Genomic DNA, 20,805 nt, shown 5'->3' with positions numbered 1-20,805 from the left:
AAATGCTTTATATAAATAAGCTGTAATACCATTATACATTTATGATATCCTTGCATAGGCTTACTACTTGGGTCACATTTCCTAACACTGTCTTAAGCTAAATTCCTAAAAGTGGAATTATTGAATCAAAAGAAACATTTTTTTAAGGACTTTAATACATACTATCAGACTGTCCTCCAAAAACAAGTTATACAAGTATACAAGGTGCCCATTTTCTTACTGGTTTGCTCATAGTGAGTATAATTTAGAGGGGAGAAAACAACAAATATTTTCTAGGGTTTTCGAATACACATTTTTTGATTATCAATAGAATTGAACATTACCAACAAGTATATAAAAACAATTGCAATTATTTGGTGAAATTTTATTCACATTCTTTACTCATTTATATGGCTCCCCCTATTCAAGATTATACAAGTACTGACATTGTTTTTTAGAAAACTTTAACTGAAAAATTAATACATTTTGAATTTATTTTGGAGTAAGAGAGTAAGTAAAGATCTAAGTTTGTTCTTTCCAGATGTTCAGGTCATTGTCTTAAAACTAGTTATTAGAATCATTCATTATTTTCTTTTTAATTTGAAATGTTACTTCAGTATACTCCAAAATCCTTTTTACATATTTGGGTTTGTGCAGGAACTTGCCATTTTTCTTTCCAGTGACATACTCTGGTAACAGTGCCACCTTGTTCCATTTCAGTGAATGAACAAGTCCCTCATGGTTTGAGAATTCTTAAACATATTATTTTCCAGATTAATTTAAAAACCACTTATTCATATTCTCTTCCTTCTTGCCAATGAAAAGCAAAACAAAATTTGGAGATTTATGTTTGTGCTCTATCCATAGAAAAATACACAAATGGCGGCAATTTCTACACAAGGCCAAACATCTTTAACAATTTAACATGTTACAGAACACGTGTTATTCTCTCCTTCAAAGCATTAGTATTTCCCCCTCTAACAACTAGTATTCAAATGTGAACAATATATAAAGGTTTAGAAAAGAGAAAAACTCAGAAAGAAACAAGAGGTAAGATCACCAAAAGAGAAAGATGTCAACATGATTTTAGAAGATAGAAAATAGAGAGGAGAACTGTGTTTTTCACTAGGCCTCCTCCCCTTAACCTGGAGAAGATTGAAGTTTGCTTTTTGAAGATGCAAAAACTGAAGCTCCTAGACACTATACGCAACCCATAACAGAGGTGAGGTGCCCAGTTGAAAATAAAAGACTATACCTCAAGAGATGAGATCTCTCTAGATCCCAAAGCATTGCTATTAAATTTATTATTCTGTTCTCAGCAGTCAGTTTGAGCCACTGCCAGCTGCCTTCCCTGTTTAAAACAGTCCTGAGAAAGTTGACCAATCCAAGTAAAAGAATTACAAAGACTGACACTGGGGGTACCTGCCTCAAAGGGCCAGTCCTACATGATCACCCACAATACTGGCAAGCCCTAAAGAAATTCCAACAACTTAGTAACTCCCTTTAACACAATGATAGGTCGAGGATGCCTAGACATTTAAGTAAAACTTAACAGTTTAATCAGTCTCAAATGTAGGCTTGGCACTGGTATTATATTTCTTTTTTTTTTTTTTTTAATATCCCGAGGTCATTCTAATACAGGTTTGAGAAACACTGGTTTTTCAGGAAAGACAAAGACCAAAAGGAACAATCTTCAAGACCTCAAGGAAATGACGAGAATGCAAGTAGCAAAAGGAAGTCTCAAATAAAAATAATACCTTCAAAAATATAAACTGTACACCTAAGAAATAAAGACTACCATGGTAAAAGCATTCAAGGGAAACAAGCTCTTAGATATGAAAATTACATAACAAAAATTAAAATACAACAACGAAAGGGCAAGAAGATAAAAGTTGGGAAATCTTAGAAAATAAACCTGCCCCCCAGCCAAAAAGAGAGAGAGAGAGGCGGCCAACCAGCTCAAAAGGAGGAAAATACAACAGTAAGAAAATTAAGGGCCCAATGTAGGAGGTCCAAATCCAATTAACAGGATTTATAGAAAGGAAGAAAAGACAAAACAGCAGGGAAGAAACTATCAGAGTTGAAGGAAGAGGTGTCTGGGGAAGGATACAGAGAAGGGAGGGGAGTGATGCAGAAGAGCCGAGTTCCATCATAAAATTGTGGTAGAGTTTGATGATTAAAAATAATTGTATTTCTTTGATTAAAAAATTAAAAATTAGTTAAAACTGAAAGAGAGGGTTGGAAGAAATGTTTTAGTACTAGGAATGGTTAAGAAATTTTCATTCTGGCATATCTTATTGTACTCAAGAGCTACGATAAATTTTCTTGTTCAGAATGATGTAAACTTCTAACCTCTGAAATTCCCAAAAGTCTATGTCAGCAACATATGCAGTGCTCAACTCCAGCATTACAAGCTTCACTTATCTTCTTTCAGAGAAGAATATGACTCATACGACATATTCTCTTTGAGAGAAGACTACTCATCCTATTTAGGTGAAAGAAAGAAGGAGTCATATTATTAGTGGAATCTTCCCTGGAGCTCCATAAGAGTAAACTGCTTTTTGATGTGCCTGTGCCAACTAGTAATTCTAAATAAGTCAAAATCACAATCCTTGGATTCCAGGATTCTACTAATAGAAATATCTCCAATAAATTTGCAACCCTATGAGATCATGGCACATTCAAAGTATTTTGTTTTTCAGTAAAAGTTTATTATTGAAATGGAAGAAAAGGAGTAGGAAGTTATTTTAAAATCAGTCAGAAGAAAAATGCCATTTAGTGGTTTATAGACATTATTTTATTTCCTTATTCACTAATCTTAGTTGGGCTGTGACCACAAGCCATTGATTAAGGAAATAATGTCTCACACTTATATTAAGGTACACCCATGACAAAAATTCACAGGCTTTCCAACCTAACAGATATTCCCATAACACAGCCCTGCAAGGCATTTTCACTCCCCATCAAAACACTCCTCGGCAGCCAGCTCACTGTTAGACTTCTCTATCACATTAGAATCACAACACAATCCACATAGGTGATTCAAAATTTTCTAAAAGTTTCATTTCAAAAAGCTAACAGAAACAAGTAAATTAACAATATACTTTAATCAAATACATCCTAAATATTATTATTTACGTTCAACTTATTAAAAAATAAAAGACATTTTACAACCTTTTTTGGACTAAGTAGAAACTGTTTTGCACATACAGCACATAGGAATCTGGAAGAGTCACATTTCAAGCACTCAGTAGCCACCTGTGGTGAGTTCTGGACAGTGCAGCTTTAGATTCTAAAAGTCTGAATCAGTCCCAGTACTCCCCAACACCACAGAAGACAGGGGCCTCTCCAGATGGTCCACTCTATAGGCAAAGGGCTGGAAAGGTATGTCAGAAAACAGTCCTCTCCAAAGAAATCCTTCAAGCTCCAATATTCAGCTTTCTAATACCTTCTACAAGGGTTAGGTTAAAATTCACAAAACAGGTTTTCTGGAACTCTGACATGGTAAGGTCTGGTAGCTCACTTTGGACTGTATTGGGTATTTTTTTTAACCTTAGTCAACACTCCAAATTGTAATGTTCTGCTACTTGAGTGATTCAATTATATCTAAAGTTCTTAATACTTCTGGCAATTTATTTTTGATGACACTGTGATGACTTTGAATAAGTAGATTTAAGATGCAGACTTCATTTTCATCTTTCAAATAGTTCTGTTTAAAACTTAAATTTTCCCAAATACCCAAAACACTAAAAAAACACAAGAAACTGTGAGCTATGAACAATATGATTATAAAAACAAACACCTATTTGTGGGGGGAAAGATTAAGAAAATATGACATTAAACAACTACTGTACTTGGAAAGAATCACCATGAATAACTGAGTTTTTGCATTTATTTTTTAAAGTACACACCAATTTTACCATAAGATACTAAAGAATGCACTCAGACTCATCAGTTCCTACCAACACTTTTAAGTCTTTAACGATACATACCTATTAAGGCAGTGGTAAACCGATTCATGGAGAGAGGTTCTAAATACATTGGTCCCTCATAGGCAGACTCCAGTTCACTCCTAACATAGTCCCTGAAGAAGAAAAATGGTAAGAATGTGTTGGATGAAGGAAAGGAGTAGCTTAATTACAGCATTCTTAAGGACATGTAATAACTTTTCAGTTAAGAAAAAGTTTAAAGACTTAAATAGGGATGGTCGGGTGCACTTGGTGCATGCCAGTACTCCCAGCAGCTCAGGAGGCTGAGGAAGGAGAATCAGGAGTTCTAAGTCAGCCTCAGCAACTCGGTGAGAACTTGTCTCTAACATAAAATATGAAAAAGGGGATGGGGATGTGGTTCAGTGTTTAAGTGAATCTGGGTTCAATTCCCTGCACCAAAAAAACCAGAATTTATAGGAAAAGCCTTCATCATGTCTTTCAAGCACTGGAAACAGGTTCAATTTACTCAAACTGAGTCTTACTACACAAAGAAGGCTGCCAAAGTCCCACAATGTGTGATTTCCCTTTTCCCATGCCCTTATTCAATATTTTGTGCCCAATAAAAAGTTAGTTGAAACATCATCCCTCTATTCTACTATGAAAACACCTAATAAACTGTACATTAAATTTCCCCTTTTGTTACTTCCACTATCACCTCTTATTTCCCCCAAAGTGCCCCCCCAATATATTTTGTTAGTTACAGAAAAAAACAAAAACTAATTGGAAAACTAAACCACAGCAGGACAATCCTTAAAAATGGTTATTTTCAGGCTGGGAATGTAATTTGGTAGTACAAAAAATATTTCTTTTTAAATTTATTTCATTTAACATGTGATTACTGAGAAAGAGTAAGTGGTAATAGAAGAGTCATTTACACTCTGAGAAAACATAGACAGGAAGCATAAAAAGGGAGAATTTATTTTGTTATAAGGAAGTTGAGTAGTATTATGGAAAACAGTTAAGTTCTTTTGGCATCGAAGGAGGGAAATTTATGTAAAAAAATTCCTCCCTCTTTTCTTCAACTGTTGAATGTATTATTCATTGTACTTTAAAATAATTTGAATGTTTTGAGTATTTCTGAACAAACTCAAATTCATTATTTTTTTCCATGAAAGTACTTCCTGTTAGGCAATCAAGTTAAATTCCTTTAGCATAGCATAGCCAAACAAGGAATGCCCCTTACATAATCAAGCAGCTGAGTACTGCTAAAAATTCAAAATTTAAAACTAAAATACATATTTTTTAAAGAATAGGAACAGTTTTGGGGATGATTATAAAAGTCAGTGACTGACTAAGCTCCACGGGTGATTTAACAATTCTCTATATCACTCTCTAAGGACTATTTCTAACACATTAATATATTCAGTCTCTCAAGAAGAATATATATCCAGACTCTCAAGAATAATAATTTTAATGCAGTATTTGCCAACCAAGAGCAATTCTGCCTTGGAAGGGCCATCTTGTACTGTCCGGAAACATTTCTGGTTATCACAACTGGGGGGAGAAGAAAAGGAAGCTACTGGGACCTAGAAGTAAAAGCCAAAGATGCTGCTAAACATTCTACAATGCACATGACATTTCCCCAAATGTCTGGTGTCAAATGTCAGTCGTACAGTGGCTGAGTAACTCTTATGTCTATGCAAAGAACAGATACATTCCTGATTATTATAGGTAATCCCCAATAAAATTACTATATTTTATACAGTTCTGAGAAAGAATTGAGAATCATGAAGTTTAAAATAAAATACAATGTTTACAAAGTGTTTGAAACACTCTTAAGGAAATAAATTTATATTTTAGAGAGAGAGAACTCTGAGTCCCAGAACTATCTAGGCCTCAAAAGCCAAAGTAATTTATTTCTGACCACACCATATCCCTATCTAATAGATCAGTTTAAAAAAGGGACAGGAAAATCCCACAGAGACAGAAAGGGTTGCCAGGGGCTAGAAGAGGAGGAAGTAGAACTGTTTAATGAATAACAGGTTTTATTTTAAAATGTTTCAGAGTCAGATAAAGGTGATAGCTATGTAAATGTACTATATGTCACCTTAATGGTCAATTTTACAGTACGTTAATTTCATCTCAATTAAGGAGCATCAATGCAAGAGCCCTATCCTCAAGGGGAAAGCCAAAAGGTGCCCCAGAGGGGCTCTCATCCCAGGAGCTCTCTCTCGGTGGGGGGAAAGGAGACTGCAGAGAGGAGCTCCCTGCCATGTTTCTCTCCCATTTGATTCTGTCATCATATTACAGATGTTTTATAATGTAACTCAGCAAACTCAACAATATTCTGGAATTTATTCTTATTGAGACGTGTTAACTATTTTGCACTATTTCAAAGCCTTCTTTAGTTTAGCTTCTTTTTAAAAGTTTGTCTTTAGAGTTTTTTAAACTCTAATATCACTTAACAAAATTTCTAAGGAAAATTAATATGCTCTGCACACTTTTTTAAGTTGTAAAGAAACTGTTGTACATAATATATTGCTAACACTCTGTTAAGCCCTATGGATACTACAATAGGCAAAACACAGTACCTGCTGTGGAAAGGTTTACTAACTAGGAGCAGAATTTATCTTTACCATTATTTAGTCACACTGTGAAAACTGCAGTTGTGACAATCAAATCATGTCCCTAGACTTTGTTTCCTGGGAGGACAAAACTGTCCTTAGCTGAGAATCATTACTATAAATAAAGAAATCATTCAATTAATCTCACTGTTTATATTTTCAACTTTTAATTTTGATAGAAATAAAATTGACTAAATATCTGAGAGGCCAGAAAGAAGCTGGAGAAACGAGAAGTCAAAATAACTTAAACAAACCCTGTGTAGATGAACAATTCAGTTGCTAGTACAGTGCTAAAAGCACAGTAGGTATGTGTTTGTGCACATAAACTACTTAGTAAGTATTGGTATTTGAACATCTTAGCATCTGGAATCTCTTGTACTGAGTGGTGCTTTGTTTGTACATATTGCAAAAGATAAATTGGAGAGCCTCTACTTTGTTTTGTGCAAAAGATTAGGTTTCCTTGGACTTAACATCTTTTGAAAGTTTCTCATAAGTGGCCAGGATGTACAGATTGTTCCTAGGTTGTTCAGGGACTTAGAATGCTTAAGAGACTGTTGTATAAAGGTTTTGAATCAGTTGATGGAATAGTGAGCTCCTAGGTTTTGTTGTTTAAGTTTTATAACCCATGTACTTTTTCATAGCAAGAATCTTTCTAATTGCAAGCTACATATTTGAGGTCTTTTTCACACATCTTACACAGTCTTTATGCTCCCAGTTTCAGTTTAAAAAGAAGAGGCTATCACAGGGGACTGGAAAAGTTTCAAAGTGTTTATTAGTGCTTAGGACTGATTGTCAGTAGTCCACAAATTGCACAAATGAAAAAAGAGCTTTAAGAAGGAAAGGATTTTATAGAGTTATAAGTAGAAGGGGCTTGTATTTAGAATATATAAAGAATTTCTACAACTGAATAAAAAAAATTAAATAATAAACAATGAATACTGAATAAAATGAATGAAAAATGAATTAACATTTTCCAAATGGTAAATGAAAATATGAAAGGAGGCTTGACATCATTAGCCAAAAGTAATGAAAATCAAAAGAACAATGAAACACCTCTTCATATTCACTATTATGACTTCATTAAAAATGACAAGACACCAATAAATGTTGACAAGGCTATAGAAAAACTGGAGCTCACAAACAATATTGGGAGAAATGGGAAATAGTGTTCTCATTTTAAAAAACAAACTAGCAGGCCAGGAGGCTGAGACAGGAGGATTGTGGGTTTAAAGCCAGCCTCAGCAACTTAGTGAGGCCCTAAAAAATGAGGTCCTGTCTCTAAATATAATATAAAATAGGGCTGGGAATATGGCTCAGTGGCTAAGTACCCCCGAATTCAATCCCCAGTACCAAGAAAAATTAACAACAACAAAAAAGAGTCTGGCAGTTCTTAAAAAGTTAAATATAGAGTCCATAAAATACTAAAATTCCACTGCAAGGAAAATGCCCAAGGAAAATTAAAAAACACACATCCACACAAAAATGCCTATAACATTATTCATAGCAGCCAAAAAAGCAGAAACCCAAGTGCCCATTAATAGATGAATGGGTAAACAAAATGCAGCATATCCATACAACGGACTATAATTGGGACAGAAAAATAAAGCACTGATACATGTTAGAATATGGATGAACCTTGCTAAATGAAAGAACCAAGTACAAAGGACCATGTTTGGTACAATCCAATGTATATAAAATATCCAAAATAAGCTAATTGAAGAGACAGAAAATAAGACTAATGGTTGCCTACAGCTGGGAACAGGAGAGTGGTGAGAAATGGGAATGTGTTAATGGAGTTTCCTGATGGGGCAGTAAAAATCTAAAATCAATTGTGGTGATAGTTTGCACAACTCTGCAAACACTCTAAAAACCAAAGAGCCATATGCAATAAAGGGGTATGTAAATTGTATCTTAATAAAGCTGTTATTTAAAAAAAAAGGTCAGTTATTAAGCTGCCCCATGAAATCTGAACTAATTATATTTTTAAAATTAAGTCCTCCAACCTCAATATCCTATAAATGTAGCAAGTTCAAACTCTAATATTTATTAAAAGTGACATATCATGAATTATTCAAGGATAGCATGTCTTTGCTAACCTTTTGTGAGAAAGCACTATACAGTATAAATTATACTGAAGAAAAATACTAAAATGTGCCATATTTTGAAATTCATTCACTTAACATCAAAACTCTAACGTAAGTACTACCTACAGTGCCAAAGAAGTAATTTGCTGAAGTAACATATTTACCAAGTAGTAAAACTAACCCTAAAACTAACTGTCTTTCCACTAATCATGCTGCCTCCCAAAGAGGACTGAAGTTAAGAATCAGAAAACCTACATTCAAGTTAAAGTCTAGGACTGTCCCTTCTCAGCTGCTGGCCTACTTCACTGTTTCATCTGTAAATACCAAAGGATTATAGTGAGGATCAAAATGAAATATGAAGTATTTTCACCCATTCAAATATTATTAAAATTCTTTTTATTGCTTATTTTAATTTTTTAATAATGAAAATAAATTTCAAAAACATTCCCATAAACTAGAACAGAAAAATTGAAATTAAAGAATGGTCAGAAAAAGTGCTTTTTTTTTTTAACCTCAGAAGCTGCTTTGTGTCCTTACATAATAGAATTTTGACCTCTCTGAAAATGCATGGATTGGTGACACTATAGACAAAAACATAGCTACATGGTTTCAGCCATCACTATACCAATAAATCACATGGAAATAGAAAAATCATGAAGAAAAGGGCAGGTTCATACATTTTTCAATCAGAATTATAAGTAATAAAAGCAACAGATCTAACGGCTCTACTTTCAGCTTTGAGATTCTGATTGATCATCAAAATCAAGATTATTCACTCTAAAAAACCTTATCATCTTATTATGACTATACCATGGAACACTCTACCCTTTAAAAAATAATTTTTCAAAGATCAATGACACAAAAAAATGCTCACAAAACATTCCTGTGATTAAAAACAAGACGTAAGAATATGAGTGAAAATTCATTAAGTACTTACTGTATGTCAGAAATTGTGCTAAGAAACTTACATGCCTCATCTTACTGAATCTTGCAACAGTCCTTCAAGAAAATGTCATTTTATAGGTGAGGAAAATAAGGGTTCTCTCTCTTGCAATAGCCACGGTTACAGAACAGCAAATAAATAACCTAGAATTTGAGTCTACCCAACCACCCACCCACCCGTTCACAAACTATGTGAAAAGCTCTTAGGTGCCCAGGCACTCCTTTGCACGTTAAAATGGTGACTCCAGATACTCTACAGATAGGATTTTTGTTTAAGAATGAACAAAATAGTCAGTACCGGCCCTTGGTCTAGTAAAGTTCTATGGAAATGCTATAGGAAAGGACTTAATTGTTTTCGTGAGGGAGTCGACCTGAGGACATCAATGTACGACACAGTGGAACTCAGCTTGAGTTGAACATCTTGAGGATTACAAGGAGCATGATACTACTGTGGCAGCTCCAAATTTTGCATCAGATGGCATACCTTGCGCAAGGATAATGCCATAAATTAAAGAGTAAAATTACCCTCCAGGGACCAAATTGAGCAGGGAAAGTCAACCAGGTAGGAACAGAAGAAACAAATGCAGAAGACTGAGTTTCAGTTGGGTGTGGTGGGGCAAGCCTGTAATCCGAGCAGCTCAGAGGCTGAGGCAGGAGGATCATGAATTCAAAGCCAGCCTCAGCAAAAGTGAGGCACTAAGCAATTCAGTGTGACCCTGTCTCTAAATAAAATACAAAATAGGGCTGGGGATGTGGCTCAGTGGTCAAGTACCCCTGAGCTCAATCCCCAGTACCCAAAAAGAAAAGAGAAGACTGAGTTTTGGGGAAGCTTCTTGAGAACTCTGAGAGATAAGCATATAAAATATCAAGGAGGATGGCAGTCCTGCATCTACACGAGGGCCAAAAGCCAGCAAATAATCATAATTACTCTTGCTCTTTCGTTTCCACTGAAGTGGTGAGAAATGAATGGTATAAAAAAAACTGGAAGAGAACATCAGAATATTAACAAATCTATCTCTGGGTGATATAACTTTAGGTGACTGTTACTACCTTTATGTATACAAGGTTAAATGCCACTCCTCCCTGAATTGGGAGTATTTTATTACAGTAAGTACATTTCAATCAAAGTTCATGAAACCTAAATCCCAAAAGACCTGTCTCCAGAATTAATTCTACCTTATCACATTTGTGGTGTCACTTTTGGTTCACCTATATTTTGACAATGTTTCAAAGGTTGGAAGCTCATATGCATTGGCTGACCTGAGTCTTAAAATTAAAGTCTAGCAGACCAAGGTAAAGAGACAATATTGTTGAAGAGGCAGAAGTTATAAGATAAAAAATTAGTTTTATCAAATAATTCCTATCACTCTACATGATTGTAGCTTATGCTGATTCTCATACATCAATAATGTGACTTCCTAAAATGATAGGAAAATAAAGTTTGTAGGAGTTATGATGTTCCAAAACCCTATTGTAGGAAATTCTTTTCTCAGGCAATATTAAAAATTTCAAGAATATCCTTAAACATAAACTCAAGGCCTGTGTCATATTAAGCTTATTTTTAAACGGAAATAAAATTTGAACCTAACCCCAGCTATTAGTTCTGAACACCAATATTTATTTAGAAAACACATATTAAAAACATCTGTTTTGGATACTTACCAAAGTCTTAGCTTCTTACCAGTATTTATTTTTATCAGCAATTTTACTGGCAAAACAAAACTTTAAATTCAATCATACATTTCAAGAAAAGGGTCATACTGTTACCTGGAGATTTGATGTCCAGCATAAAGGAGCAGGGCAGTCAAAAAATATAAATAAAGCTGGACCAGATGCTGCCTGGGTAACGTGAGTAACACAACACTTAGGATATAACCTGTAGCAGAAATTAGGAGAGATATAAATAAAATATGATTCTAATTTAATCTCCCAATTAATTACACTAGAAAAGAGCTTAAAATAAATTACTTTCCAGTTAGGTTTCAAAATTTCTGAGGTTTTCAATTTTACTGCCAAAGTTCATTCAGCACCCTTAATATCACAATGGATTTGTTCTTGTTGAAAATATATAGCATTTGTCACTTTCTTTGTAGATTTTCTACTTTATAACCAAATACAGCACACCAAGGGCAACACGATTCCTGTCATCATCTAGTTTTCCTCAATATCTAATTTGTTTTACACAAATTCTCTCATCTCTCTAGTCCCAAAGGAAGAAAGGGAGTCTTAATGTCTTTCTGAAAAGCTGCCTCATTCATTTGAGTCAAGATCTTATTTCTCGGATTCCAAAAGACCCTTGCTCTTCTACATCTCCTTCAAATCATTCTGCTTGATGTAGGTCCTTCGCTTTCTTTCAAAGATGTGTAGCTCTTCCCCATCTTGGAAACCAACAAATACTTCTCCTTCACAGTGATCATTCCTTTTCCTATTATCCGTTTTTCTCATTCTACTGAAATATGTTTCAAATCAGCTATATTCAGGGTTTCCAGTTTCTAACCATCTATTTCCCCCTCTATGATCTATAAATCCCCTTTACTCTCCCACTCTAAAGAAACTTTGAAGTCAGTACTGTGTACTTGTCAAATTAATATAGTCTGCTTATTGTTGGTTCAGCATCTAAAGCAACAATCCTCAATACCCTACTATTCTCTGGCTCTGTGACATGGATTTTCTTTTACCCTCTAATTTCTCTTCCATTTCACTTTCTTTTCACACTTTCCAATGAACACTCAAATAACTGCTTTTCTCTCTATAAAGGATCTGAATTTCTTTTGTCACTTTGAATGTCGACATCCCTTCAAGATATTTAATATCAATATATAGTTACCAAGAACCTACTGCATATGCAAAAACATACACTTGTTTCTTATTCTAAGTGGACATCCTATATCTTGTGATGCCTGAGATATGGCCCACTTAAATGTTTCCATATTCAACAAGCACAAACTGAGCTCCATTTCCTCTCCCTTAAGGAGGTAGTTCCATTTTTTTTACTCCCTAAAATTCAATTCGCTCTTATTTAAAACCTGACTTTTGAGTATGTACACCACTATTCACTCCACAGGATTAGCCAAAGAACTCATACAGATAATACCCTTCCAAATGAAAGAGAACTCACAGTCTAGCTGGGACTAGAGATAAGGAGAAGGACCTTCATATGCAGCACAATAAGAACCACAGTGGTGTAAACAGAGTGCCATGGGTCACAGAGGAAGAACACCAGCTCCAGGCTGAGATGATCAAAGGGCAATACAACATGAAGACACAGACCTGAAGTCAAAACTGTGACATTACCTTGGCAACCAAGATGAAAACTGAACACAAATTCTGGGCAATCTCAACACTTAAAGAAGTTTAAAGGGGGGTGGGGGAGGAAGAATCAAAAAGAAGAGAGGAAAAAAATCTAGGGAGGGAGGGCTGACACTCAAGGACTCAAAACAAATTTTGATCACAGGAAGGCTGAATGTTTTCTTGCATGGAGAAGAGCATCCTTATGCTATTGCTTCACCAGAACTTAAAACTGTAATAACAGTGCCATCTCAATAAAATTGCCAACAGGGATTTTTTTAGGGTAATAAGACTGATAAGTTTGTATAAAAATGTAAAATAAAAGCACTGAGGAAATAATAAAGGAAAATGAAGGGACTAATACTATCAGACAGTAAAATATAATCTAAATCCTCAATAAATAAGACAGTATGCTAATAGTCCACAAAAAGGCATACACAAAAAGGAAAAGGAGAAAAGTTTAGAATGAAGCAAACTAATATGTGAGAATTTAGTATATAATAATCAGTGAGGAAAAGATGGGATAAATTAAAAATAGAACAGTTATTTAGAAAAATTAAAATATAAAACAATGGTATATGCAGATAAATTTCAAGTGAACAGAAGATTCAGACATGAAAAGTGAAACCACAAAAATAATAAGATAAAACATAAGAGAATTCTTTATGAACTGAAGGAGGAGGAAGCCTTTTCTAATTGATTAAATTCTAAAACTTAAAGAAAAAAATTCAACCAGAATCTTAAGATTTGGCAAAATGGAAAGTGTTGACAAAAAAAAAAAAAAAACATACAAAACTATTTCATGATTATCTAAAAGCTGTAGTTAATAGTTCCACAATACATAAGCAAAACCAACATTTTTTGTAACATCTGTTACAAAAAAGGAAAATATATAGGTTTATATTTACTTATATACGCACATAAAAATATCTCAAGTTATACACAAGGAAATAATAATAGCTACTTGATGGGGTTCAGACTGAGAACTTAGTGGATGAGGAACAGAGATAGGAAAGAAACACTTTCTTATGTTTTGGTTTCTGAAAACAAATACATTACCTATTTTTAAAATGAAGAATTTTAACAATGTAATTAGAAATTAATTCTATAAACTGAAGCATTATATAAACACTAGATAATACTTAGATGAAGGTTACTCCAAAAAATTGTTCACGCTGAAAATATCTGTTCATATCAGAGGCTGGTAGTAAAAGTAATGATAAGAGTTTGAGTTTATTCTACCATGACATGTAAGAAGTGTTACTTAAGAAGGTTTAGTAGAGTTCCCAAAGCTATAAGCCAAAGTATGACACCTCTACCATTCGACCCATTCAATTTCTAAAATTAATGTCTGGTTCTTAGGTAGATATTTTTATAAGAAATATTTCAATCTTTTCAGAAATTATATATGATAAGCACATTTTTAACACTACAGTGTGAATTACTTTGTTGGTTAAGCTAAAAATCTAAGTACACAATTGTTCTCCTACAACCAATTGGAATTACTTTCCATAAATTAGCTAACATACAAAGCCTTTAATAAAGGGTTCAGAAATATAGTAAAAGAACCTTCTCATTTAATTATATAAAAGTCCGTTCTCATTTCTCAGACTTTCCCAAAGTAGTACCACTGACAAAAGATGAGTTTACTGAATCCCCATGTTCTGTAATCTCTTTTCTACTAACACCATACCTCTTCCCACAATGGCTTACTTGGAACTCTCAGAGAATTTACTTTTTAGTAAGGGGTTCTTAGGGCTAAGATTCAAAACTCAAAAAGTCCTTTTTATAGATAAAAATAAAACTACAGAAAAAGAACAATTTCATAAGAGGTATACTTCATGATGAATAATTCCAATAATAAAAACATTAACATCAAACCACTATAATAACACCATTCAAAATATATCCAGGGTTATGTAATAGAAATGTTAATAAAAATGTGATGCTCATTACATGTAAACTAAAAAATTAACCTAAAACCTAAGTATACTGACTTATTCTTGATGAATTTTACCCTTCATGCCTGTATTTCTTGACTTTAATTTCTTTAATCTCTCCTCACTACTCTTACCACTAACCTCAAAGCATATAAATTATAACTCCAGAATTTGTTTTGTTTTACTGAGAAAGGGTCTGGCTTTGCTGTACAGGCTGGTCTCAAGTGATCCTTCTGTTGCAGTCCTCCAAGGAGTTGGGACTACAAGGCATATACCACCATGCTCAGCTACGAAAAATTTTTTAAGGAAGAAAATATCATATTATAGTCCCATTTCCTATATTTCGTTTAATTGAAATTAAAGCTCTTTCTTTAAATGGAACGTTTTCATTTGTCTCAGGGAACAGTAAATACTGCATTTAATACAACTTTCTGAATTACTACCACAGGCCAAAATAAAGACAAATCTGAAGGCACCAAATACCTGGAAAAGTATTTTTCATTCTTTACGTTTAACCATATAAAAAGCTAAAATATTTTCTTCTGACTTTGGTTTTATCTAATAAAATAAATCTAACACTGCTTGCTCTTTTCTAGTCCTAGTAATTCATATGCAATGGTAAGACAAAAACTACAAACAAGATTCACAAACATTCTTTAATGAGTATATCACAGTCCTCTCTATGTAACTGAACCTCATTTTACTCAAATTCAAAAAAAGAAAGACATACATCAGAATGCTTACAACAAGGTTATAGAAAATGTGATGCAGACACTTACCTACGTAATGCATATTAAGAGCCAAATACTTATACTGAAAAAGAGGGTTGTTATTGAGGCTACTTCTTTGGATCTGCTGGAAAAAGGAGCTGACATCCCATCTGTAGAGGACATCCAACAGCATGATGCTGGGCACCCTCAGGGCCACATTTAACACTGCCTCCAGTTTCTCCTTTGCAGCCATGTTTTTTTTTGTTTGTTTGTTTGTTTTTGTTTTTTCTTGGAGCAGAACTAAAATGAAGAAGACATAAAAATAAGTTGCCACAAATAACTTTAAGACATGCTCTTATGAATATAAAGGACTTGACATACACTACACAAAAACTAAGCCAGGCTCAGTGGCACATGTCTGTAATCCGAGCTACTTGAGACTCCTGATTCAAAATTAAAAAAATAAACAGGACTGGGCATGTAGTTTTATAGCAAAGTACCCCTGGGTTCAATTCCTAGTACCACAAAAAAATAAAAAAAAAAAAAGAAAGAAAAAAAAAAAAAGAACAAAACCTAAATTCCTTAGCTGTATCTCTATTCCTAGATATGTATGAAATAAACCTGTCTTGTGTTTTCACACTGATATTTTGAGGTCTGCCCAAACTTTAAATTCTGATTAAATGTTAAGACCTCAAAAGTTTTTTTTTTTTTTTTAAGTCACTAACTTCAAATCTAGGCACTTAGCAACAAAACCTCCTACGGGGATACTATAACTTTTGTTCAATTAACTTGAAAAAAAAAAATTCACACCTATGCAATTGAGATTTACGTAGCTTTTCAAAATGAGAGAAAATATTGAATATTTACTAAATGAAAAAGCTTGTATAAGCTATTCATCTTACAGTCTATCCATTTCTTTGCTTACTTAAAATCAAAACTGAAGTACTAAATTTATAATCCAGCAAATTCATGATGAAGATACAGGGAGAAGAAACATTATCTGCAACATTGTTTCCTTTAATCAATCACTAAAGGAAAACTCTTAGTCCAAAAGACCCATAATCTCCTTTCAAAGATGGGAAAATAATGCTTATCAATTTTTTTCTTTGATACAAAGACATGTAGGCACATGGAAGAAGCCAGGCATTGAGTCTGCAAGGTCTCCTCTGCTCAGAGGTTGATAAGTATTCAGAGAATGGAAAGAAAAGAAAAAGCAAAGGGGGTGGAGAGGAAATGAAAAGCAGTTATCAGGATCTTAAAAGGACAATTCAGTGTAATCCTGTTTCATGTGGTAGAACTTCAAATTAACCCAAGAATTATATGAGAACAAACAAAAGTGGGTAAAGGACAATTTAAAAGTAAAGATAATTCTGGATTGTTGGCTCTGACAATATCCTTTTAAGAATTCTGCTGAGAAAGCTAAACACATTTCTAGCTTTGGCAGTAATTTCAGACATTACAGGATAAATGAAAACATTTATTTCTGAAGAAAATTATAGTGACAGATTGCTATGCTATGGTGAAATATTTGTCAGTATTTCCATCTTACCCTCCAATATTCACAACTTCCTAGCTCAGATTTTTTAAAACTCAAAAGCATCTGAACTTAGTTTTTTAAAGTTCAAGTATCGATGATTCCCATAACCAAGCATTTTATCTATGTATATATGTATATATATTATCAATAATTTATAATTAACATTTTATGGATAAATACAGTAATTCTGCTTACTTTAAAAGAACAAGACCTTTAAATAATTTTCTTACACAAGAAAAAATAATGTGAGAATCAAAACCAAATAGCTGCGTCCTAAGGGGAATATAAAACACTGAAAAATTAAATCTCTAATCAACATTTACTGCAAACTATATCATTTAGAAACCTAAACTGCATTTCTGAAAGCTTGATATTACAGTGAACACTCCATGTCCAGAGTCTGTATCCATGGATTCAACTAACTTTAACTCGAAACTAGTGGGGAAAGAAATTATAGCTATATTGAACATGTACAGACTTTTTCTTGTCATTAGTCTCTAAACAATACAACACAACTATTTACATAATACTTACATTGTATTAGATACTGTAAATAATCTAGAGATGATATGAAGTATATGAAAGGAGATACATAGTTGCATTGCCATTTATATAAGAATTTTAAGCCAGGCCTGGAATCCCAGACACTCGGTTCAGCAAGACCCCATCTCAAAATAAAAAATAAAAAGGGCTAGGGATATAGCTAAGTGGTAAAGTGCCCCAGGATCAATCCCCGGTACTGGGGGTGGGGGGGGGGGGAGACAAATAGACTTAAGCTTTCACAGATTTTGGTATTTGAAGGTGGTCCTAATGCCAAGCCTCTGACCATACTGAGGTATTTAAAAAAAAAAAAAAAAAAAAAAAAAAAAAAACCTAGGGAAAAATATATTGAAATATTCTTTGTAATATCCTTTTGAAAGTGGGTCTGGGGTAATTTTTATCTTTTTGTTTCTTTGTTGGTTTGCTAGATTTTCTAGATTATCTTTATTTTATCATGGGAGTAGGGTTAAAAAAGAAATTGATGAAAGTATAATGCACCTAAGCCATATAAATGCCTTCAGGAAATACACAGTAAATAACTATTTACTTTGATAGTCAAACTGATAACTCAATGCCTTCTTGGGAGTTTATTTCAAAGTACATGAATTACAGATTTTTCTTCAGTCACGTGTGAAAATTACCATGATTGAGAAAATAGCAACACTGACAGGCTTTATACTATAATGGAAAAATATTTTTCCACATTCTAAAATCCAATATAAATCACTATTTCTATTTTTGCAACAAAAAGGGGAGTCTACTACTGAGCTAATAACTTGCAGTCTGTATTTATTTCACCTGGTTTGGAGCCTTCTTGTTTTTAATATTTTATAATTTTAAAATGTACTTACTTTCACCATTTATTGCAGCTCTGAAAGGGGTTAAGAAAAAAAAAACTAAACAAATAACCAATCCTGTTTTAGAAATCTAGAGTTGGGCAAGCAGGGGATAACAGAATCTCCCTAATCCTCACATGGGATCATCTTTATTTATGAAAGAAGGCTATCAGCAAAATGGTACAAGTTCCCTCTTGCCACTCCTGCCTCACAAATGTAACAAAAAAAGAAAAGAAAACAAAATCTTGGGTTCCTAAAGCTGTCAGTACAAAAATATCCAAGAAGAAAGATCCCCAAATGCCACAGCCCAGTCAACACAAGACTCAAGTATCTTTAAGGACCTTGGAGATGGGTGCAATGGCACACATCTGTACTCCCAAAGATTTAGGAGACTGGGGCGGGAGGACTGCAAGTGCAGGGTAGCCTGGGCAACTTAGCAAGTCCCTCTCAAAATAAAAAGGACTACGGATGCAGAATAGGAGGGAAGAGGTCAGACCAGTGGTAAAGCAGCCCAGTGGTTCAATCCTGCACACACACTTACATGTACAAAAAAAGACCCTGGCCAGAACAAAGTTTGTTCATTTATTAATGAATCTATTACTTGCTAAATGGTTCCTAAGTGGTTTTTATTTTTGAGTGATATTTTAGTAAGAAAATACACAGATTTTAGTGGGAAAAAAAAAAAAAAAATTTTTCCAAACCTCATCATTTTGAACCTGTTACTCAACAGGTAATGCCCATTACAAATAAAAACTGCACACACTAGAGTCTAGTACCACATACCAAACTGACATCTACACAAAATTCTGAAATAGTTATCTTGTTTCCTGAGACTTAAAATCACGCATGCCTACCAAATCATTATTATTATATTAACATGATATAAAAATGGAGTCTTGTTTCCTAAAGAGATTATACCTCTATAATGTTTAGTTCAAATCTAATTTATTTATTTATCATTTATCTTTTTATCAAATTTAGTGTCAAACAGGACTAATAAGCATATTCTAAAGTTGGCGGGAACTACAGAAATTCTCTTAAAAACCAAAATACCAAATAATTCTAGAAAACAAACAGCCGGGCTGACAGCAAAGAAAATTTAAAGGTTTGACACAGCAAAAGGCAAATTATAAACTTTCTACACTGCTTTACTTTCCATATAAGCTCTTTAAAATTTCCTCCTTGAATTGGGAAAACAATACTCCAACATGATGTCACTGCAAGTAATATAAACTAAATGTGACTTAAAGATGCTTTCCACAGTAAAACAGCTCAAAACAACAAAAAGCACTTCTTTCCAGAAATCACAGAAAAGGTTCATTAAATGCTGCCGAACACACAAGCCCTTAACAATTTCAAGAGATTATTTTCCCAGACTTGGTAACAGCAATGGGTACTTACAAACACAGTAACGTCTTGTATAATGTGCAGTTTACCGTTCAGATTGTGGGTTAGAACACAGGGGGCCTCTTTCTATAATCTCCTGAGTATAGATTTTGGTTTTTCAATATGAAGAAATTAAACAAACCATCCTAAACAATAAAAAAAAAAGTAGGTTTCCAAAGCCACAGTTGGTCTCTGCTGAAAACCTATGTTAAATAAGAAACAAATGGAAAATGTGATCTTTCCAAAAAAAATTTAACAGTACCCACATCTCCTAAACTCCATCTTAAAAACACAAAGCAAAAATAAGAATGACACAATACTCAATAATTTAGATAATTAGGTAACTGATATTCTATGTAATTTTGGGCTGGAAGTTTCTACACTCTTTTTCCCCCATCAAAAGAAAAAAAAAAAAAAAAAAAAAAGTCATTTATCATTAACCTCCTTGCTTTGTCCCAACCAGTTAAAAAAAAGAAAATTCTACCATCAACTAAAACTGATCTTAAGAAACAGATTTTTCTGACTATCCATTTGTTAGTATGGTAAGACCTGAAAATGTAAGAGCAAACCTAGAACCTAAAATCATAAGTAAACTCAGCCCAGAACTGAGATACCAAGAAAGAGAACGCACTTCTTACATAAGCATTGGCACATGTTTTAAATATAGCTGGTCCTCCCCACTCCCACTCGTTGCTAGCTAACTTTGTATGTACCTGAATTCCATATAAACTACTAGAAATTCTGTGATTTCTTATCATCTCCCAAAACGGCAAAGAGTCCGCCCTGTAATACAAAGGCCATCTTTCAATTTAAGGATCAGACAGAAAATAAAAAGTGCTACCTCTGCCATTGGGCGCTCAGCTTGGGTCACGACTGCAGTACCGACAGCTCATCCTTTTGGGCATGATTCAAGATTCAGCAGAACTGCACACTCCGTATTTTAAAAAATAAAAAGACACACAGTCCTCTCCTTTCCTTTCAGACTAGTTTCCTGTTTACTGCAGACTGTG

The 20,805-nt window shown here is 33.9% G+C and overlaps 1 protein-coding gene across 3 annotated transcripts in view; it reads right to left on the bottom strand.

Moving 5' to 3' along the window:
- RNF145 (ring finger protein 145) overlaps positions 1 to 20,805 on the bottom strand; it is a 38,487-nt gene that overhangs the window by 16,416 nt on the left and 1,266 nt on the right. Inside the window, exons 1-5 of one of the 3 annotated variants that reach the window (XM_079145606.1) lie at positions 20,637 to 20,800; positions 19,811 to 19,998; positions 15,566 to 15,796; positions 11,326 to 11,434; positions 3,972 to 4,063 (exon numbers count right to left, since the gene is read on the bottom strand). In XM_079145606.1, coding sequence (XP_079001732.1) covers positions 3,972 to 4,063; positions 11,326 to 11,434; positions 15,566 to 15,749 — 385 coding nt within the window. In that variant the 5' untranslated portion in view covers positions 15,750 to 15,796; positions 19,811 to 19,998; positions 20,637 to 20,800. Of the gene's footprint in view, positions 1 to 3,971; positions 4,064 to 11,325; positions 11,435 to 15,565; positions 15,797 to 19,810; positions 19,999 to 20,636; positions 20,801 to 20,805 lie in introns of those variants that run through there. The other 2 variants (XM_079145605.1, XM_079145607.1) reach the window with 2 other exon arrangements.

The sequence above is a fragment of the Sciurus vulgaris genome (genome assembly GCF_902686455.1).
Source record: "Sciurus vulgaris genome assembly, chromosome: 6".
Lineage (NCBI taxonomy): Eukaryota > Metazoa > Chordata > Mammalia > Rodentia > Sciuridae > Sciurus > Sciurus vulgaris.
This window is presented reverse-complemented; position numbering and strand designations above follow the sequence as displayed.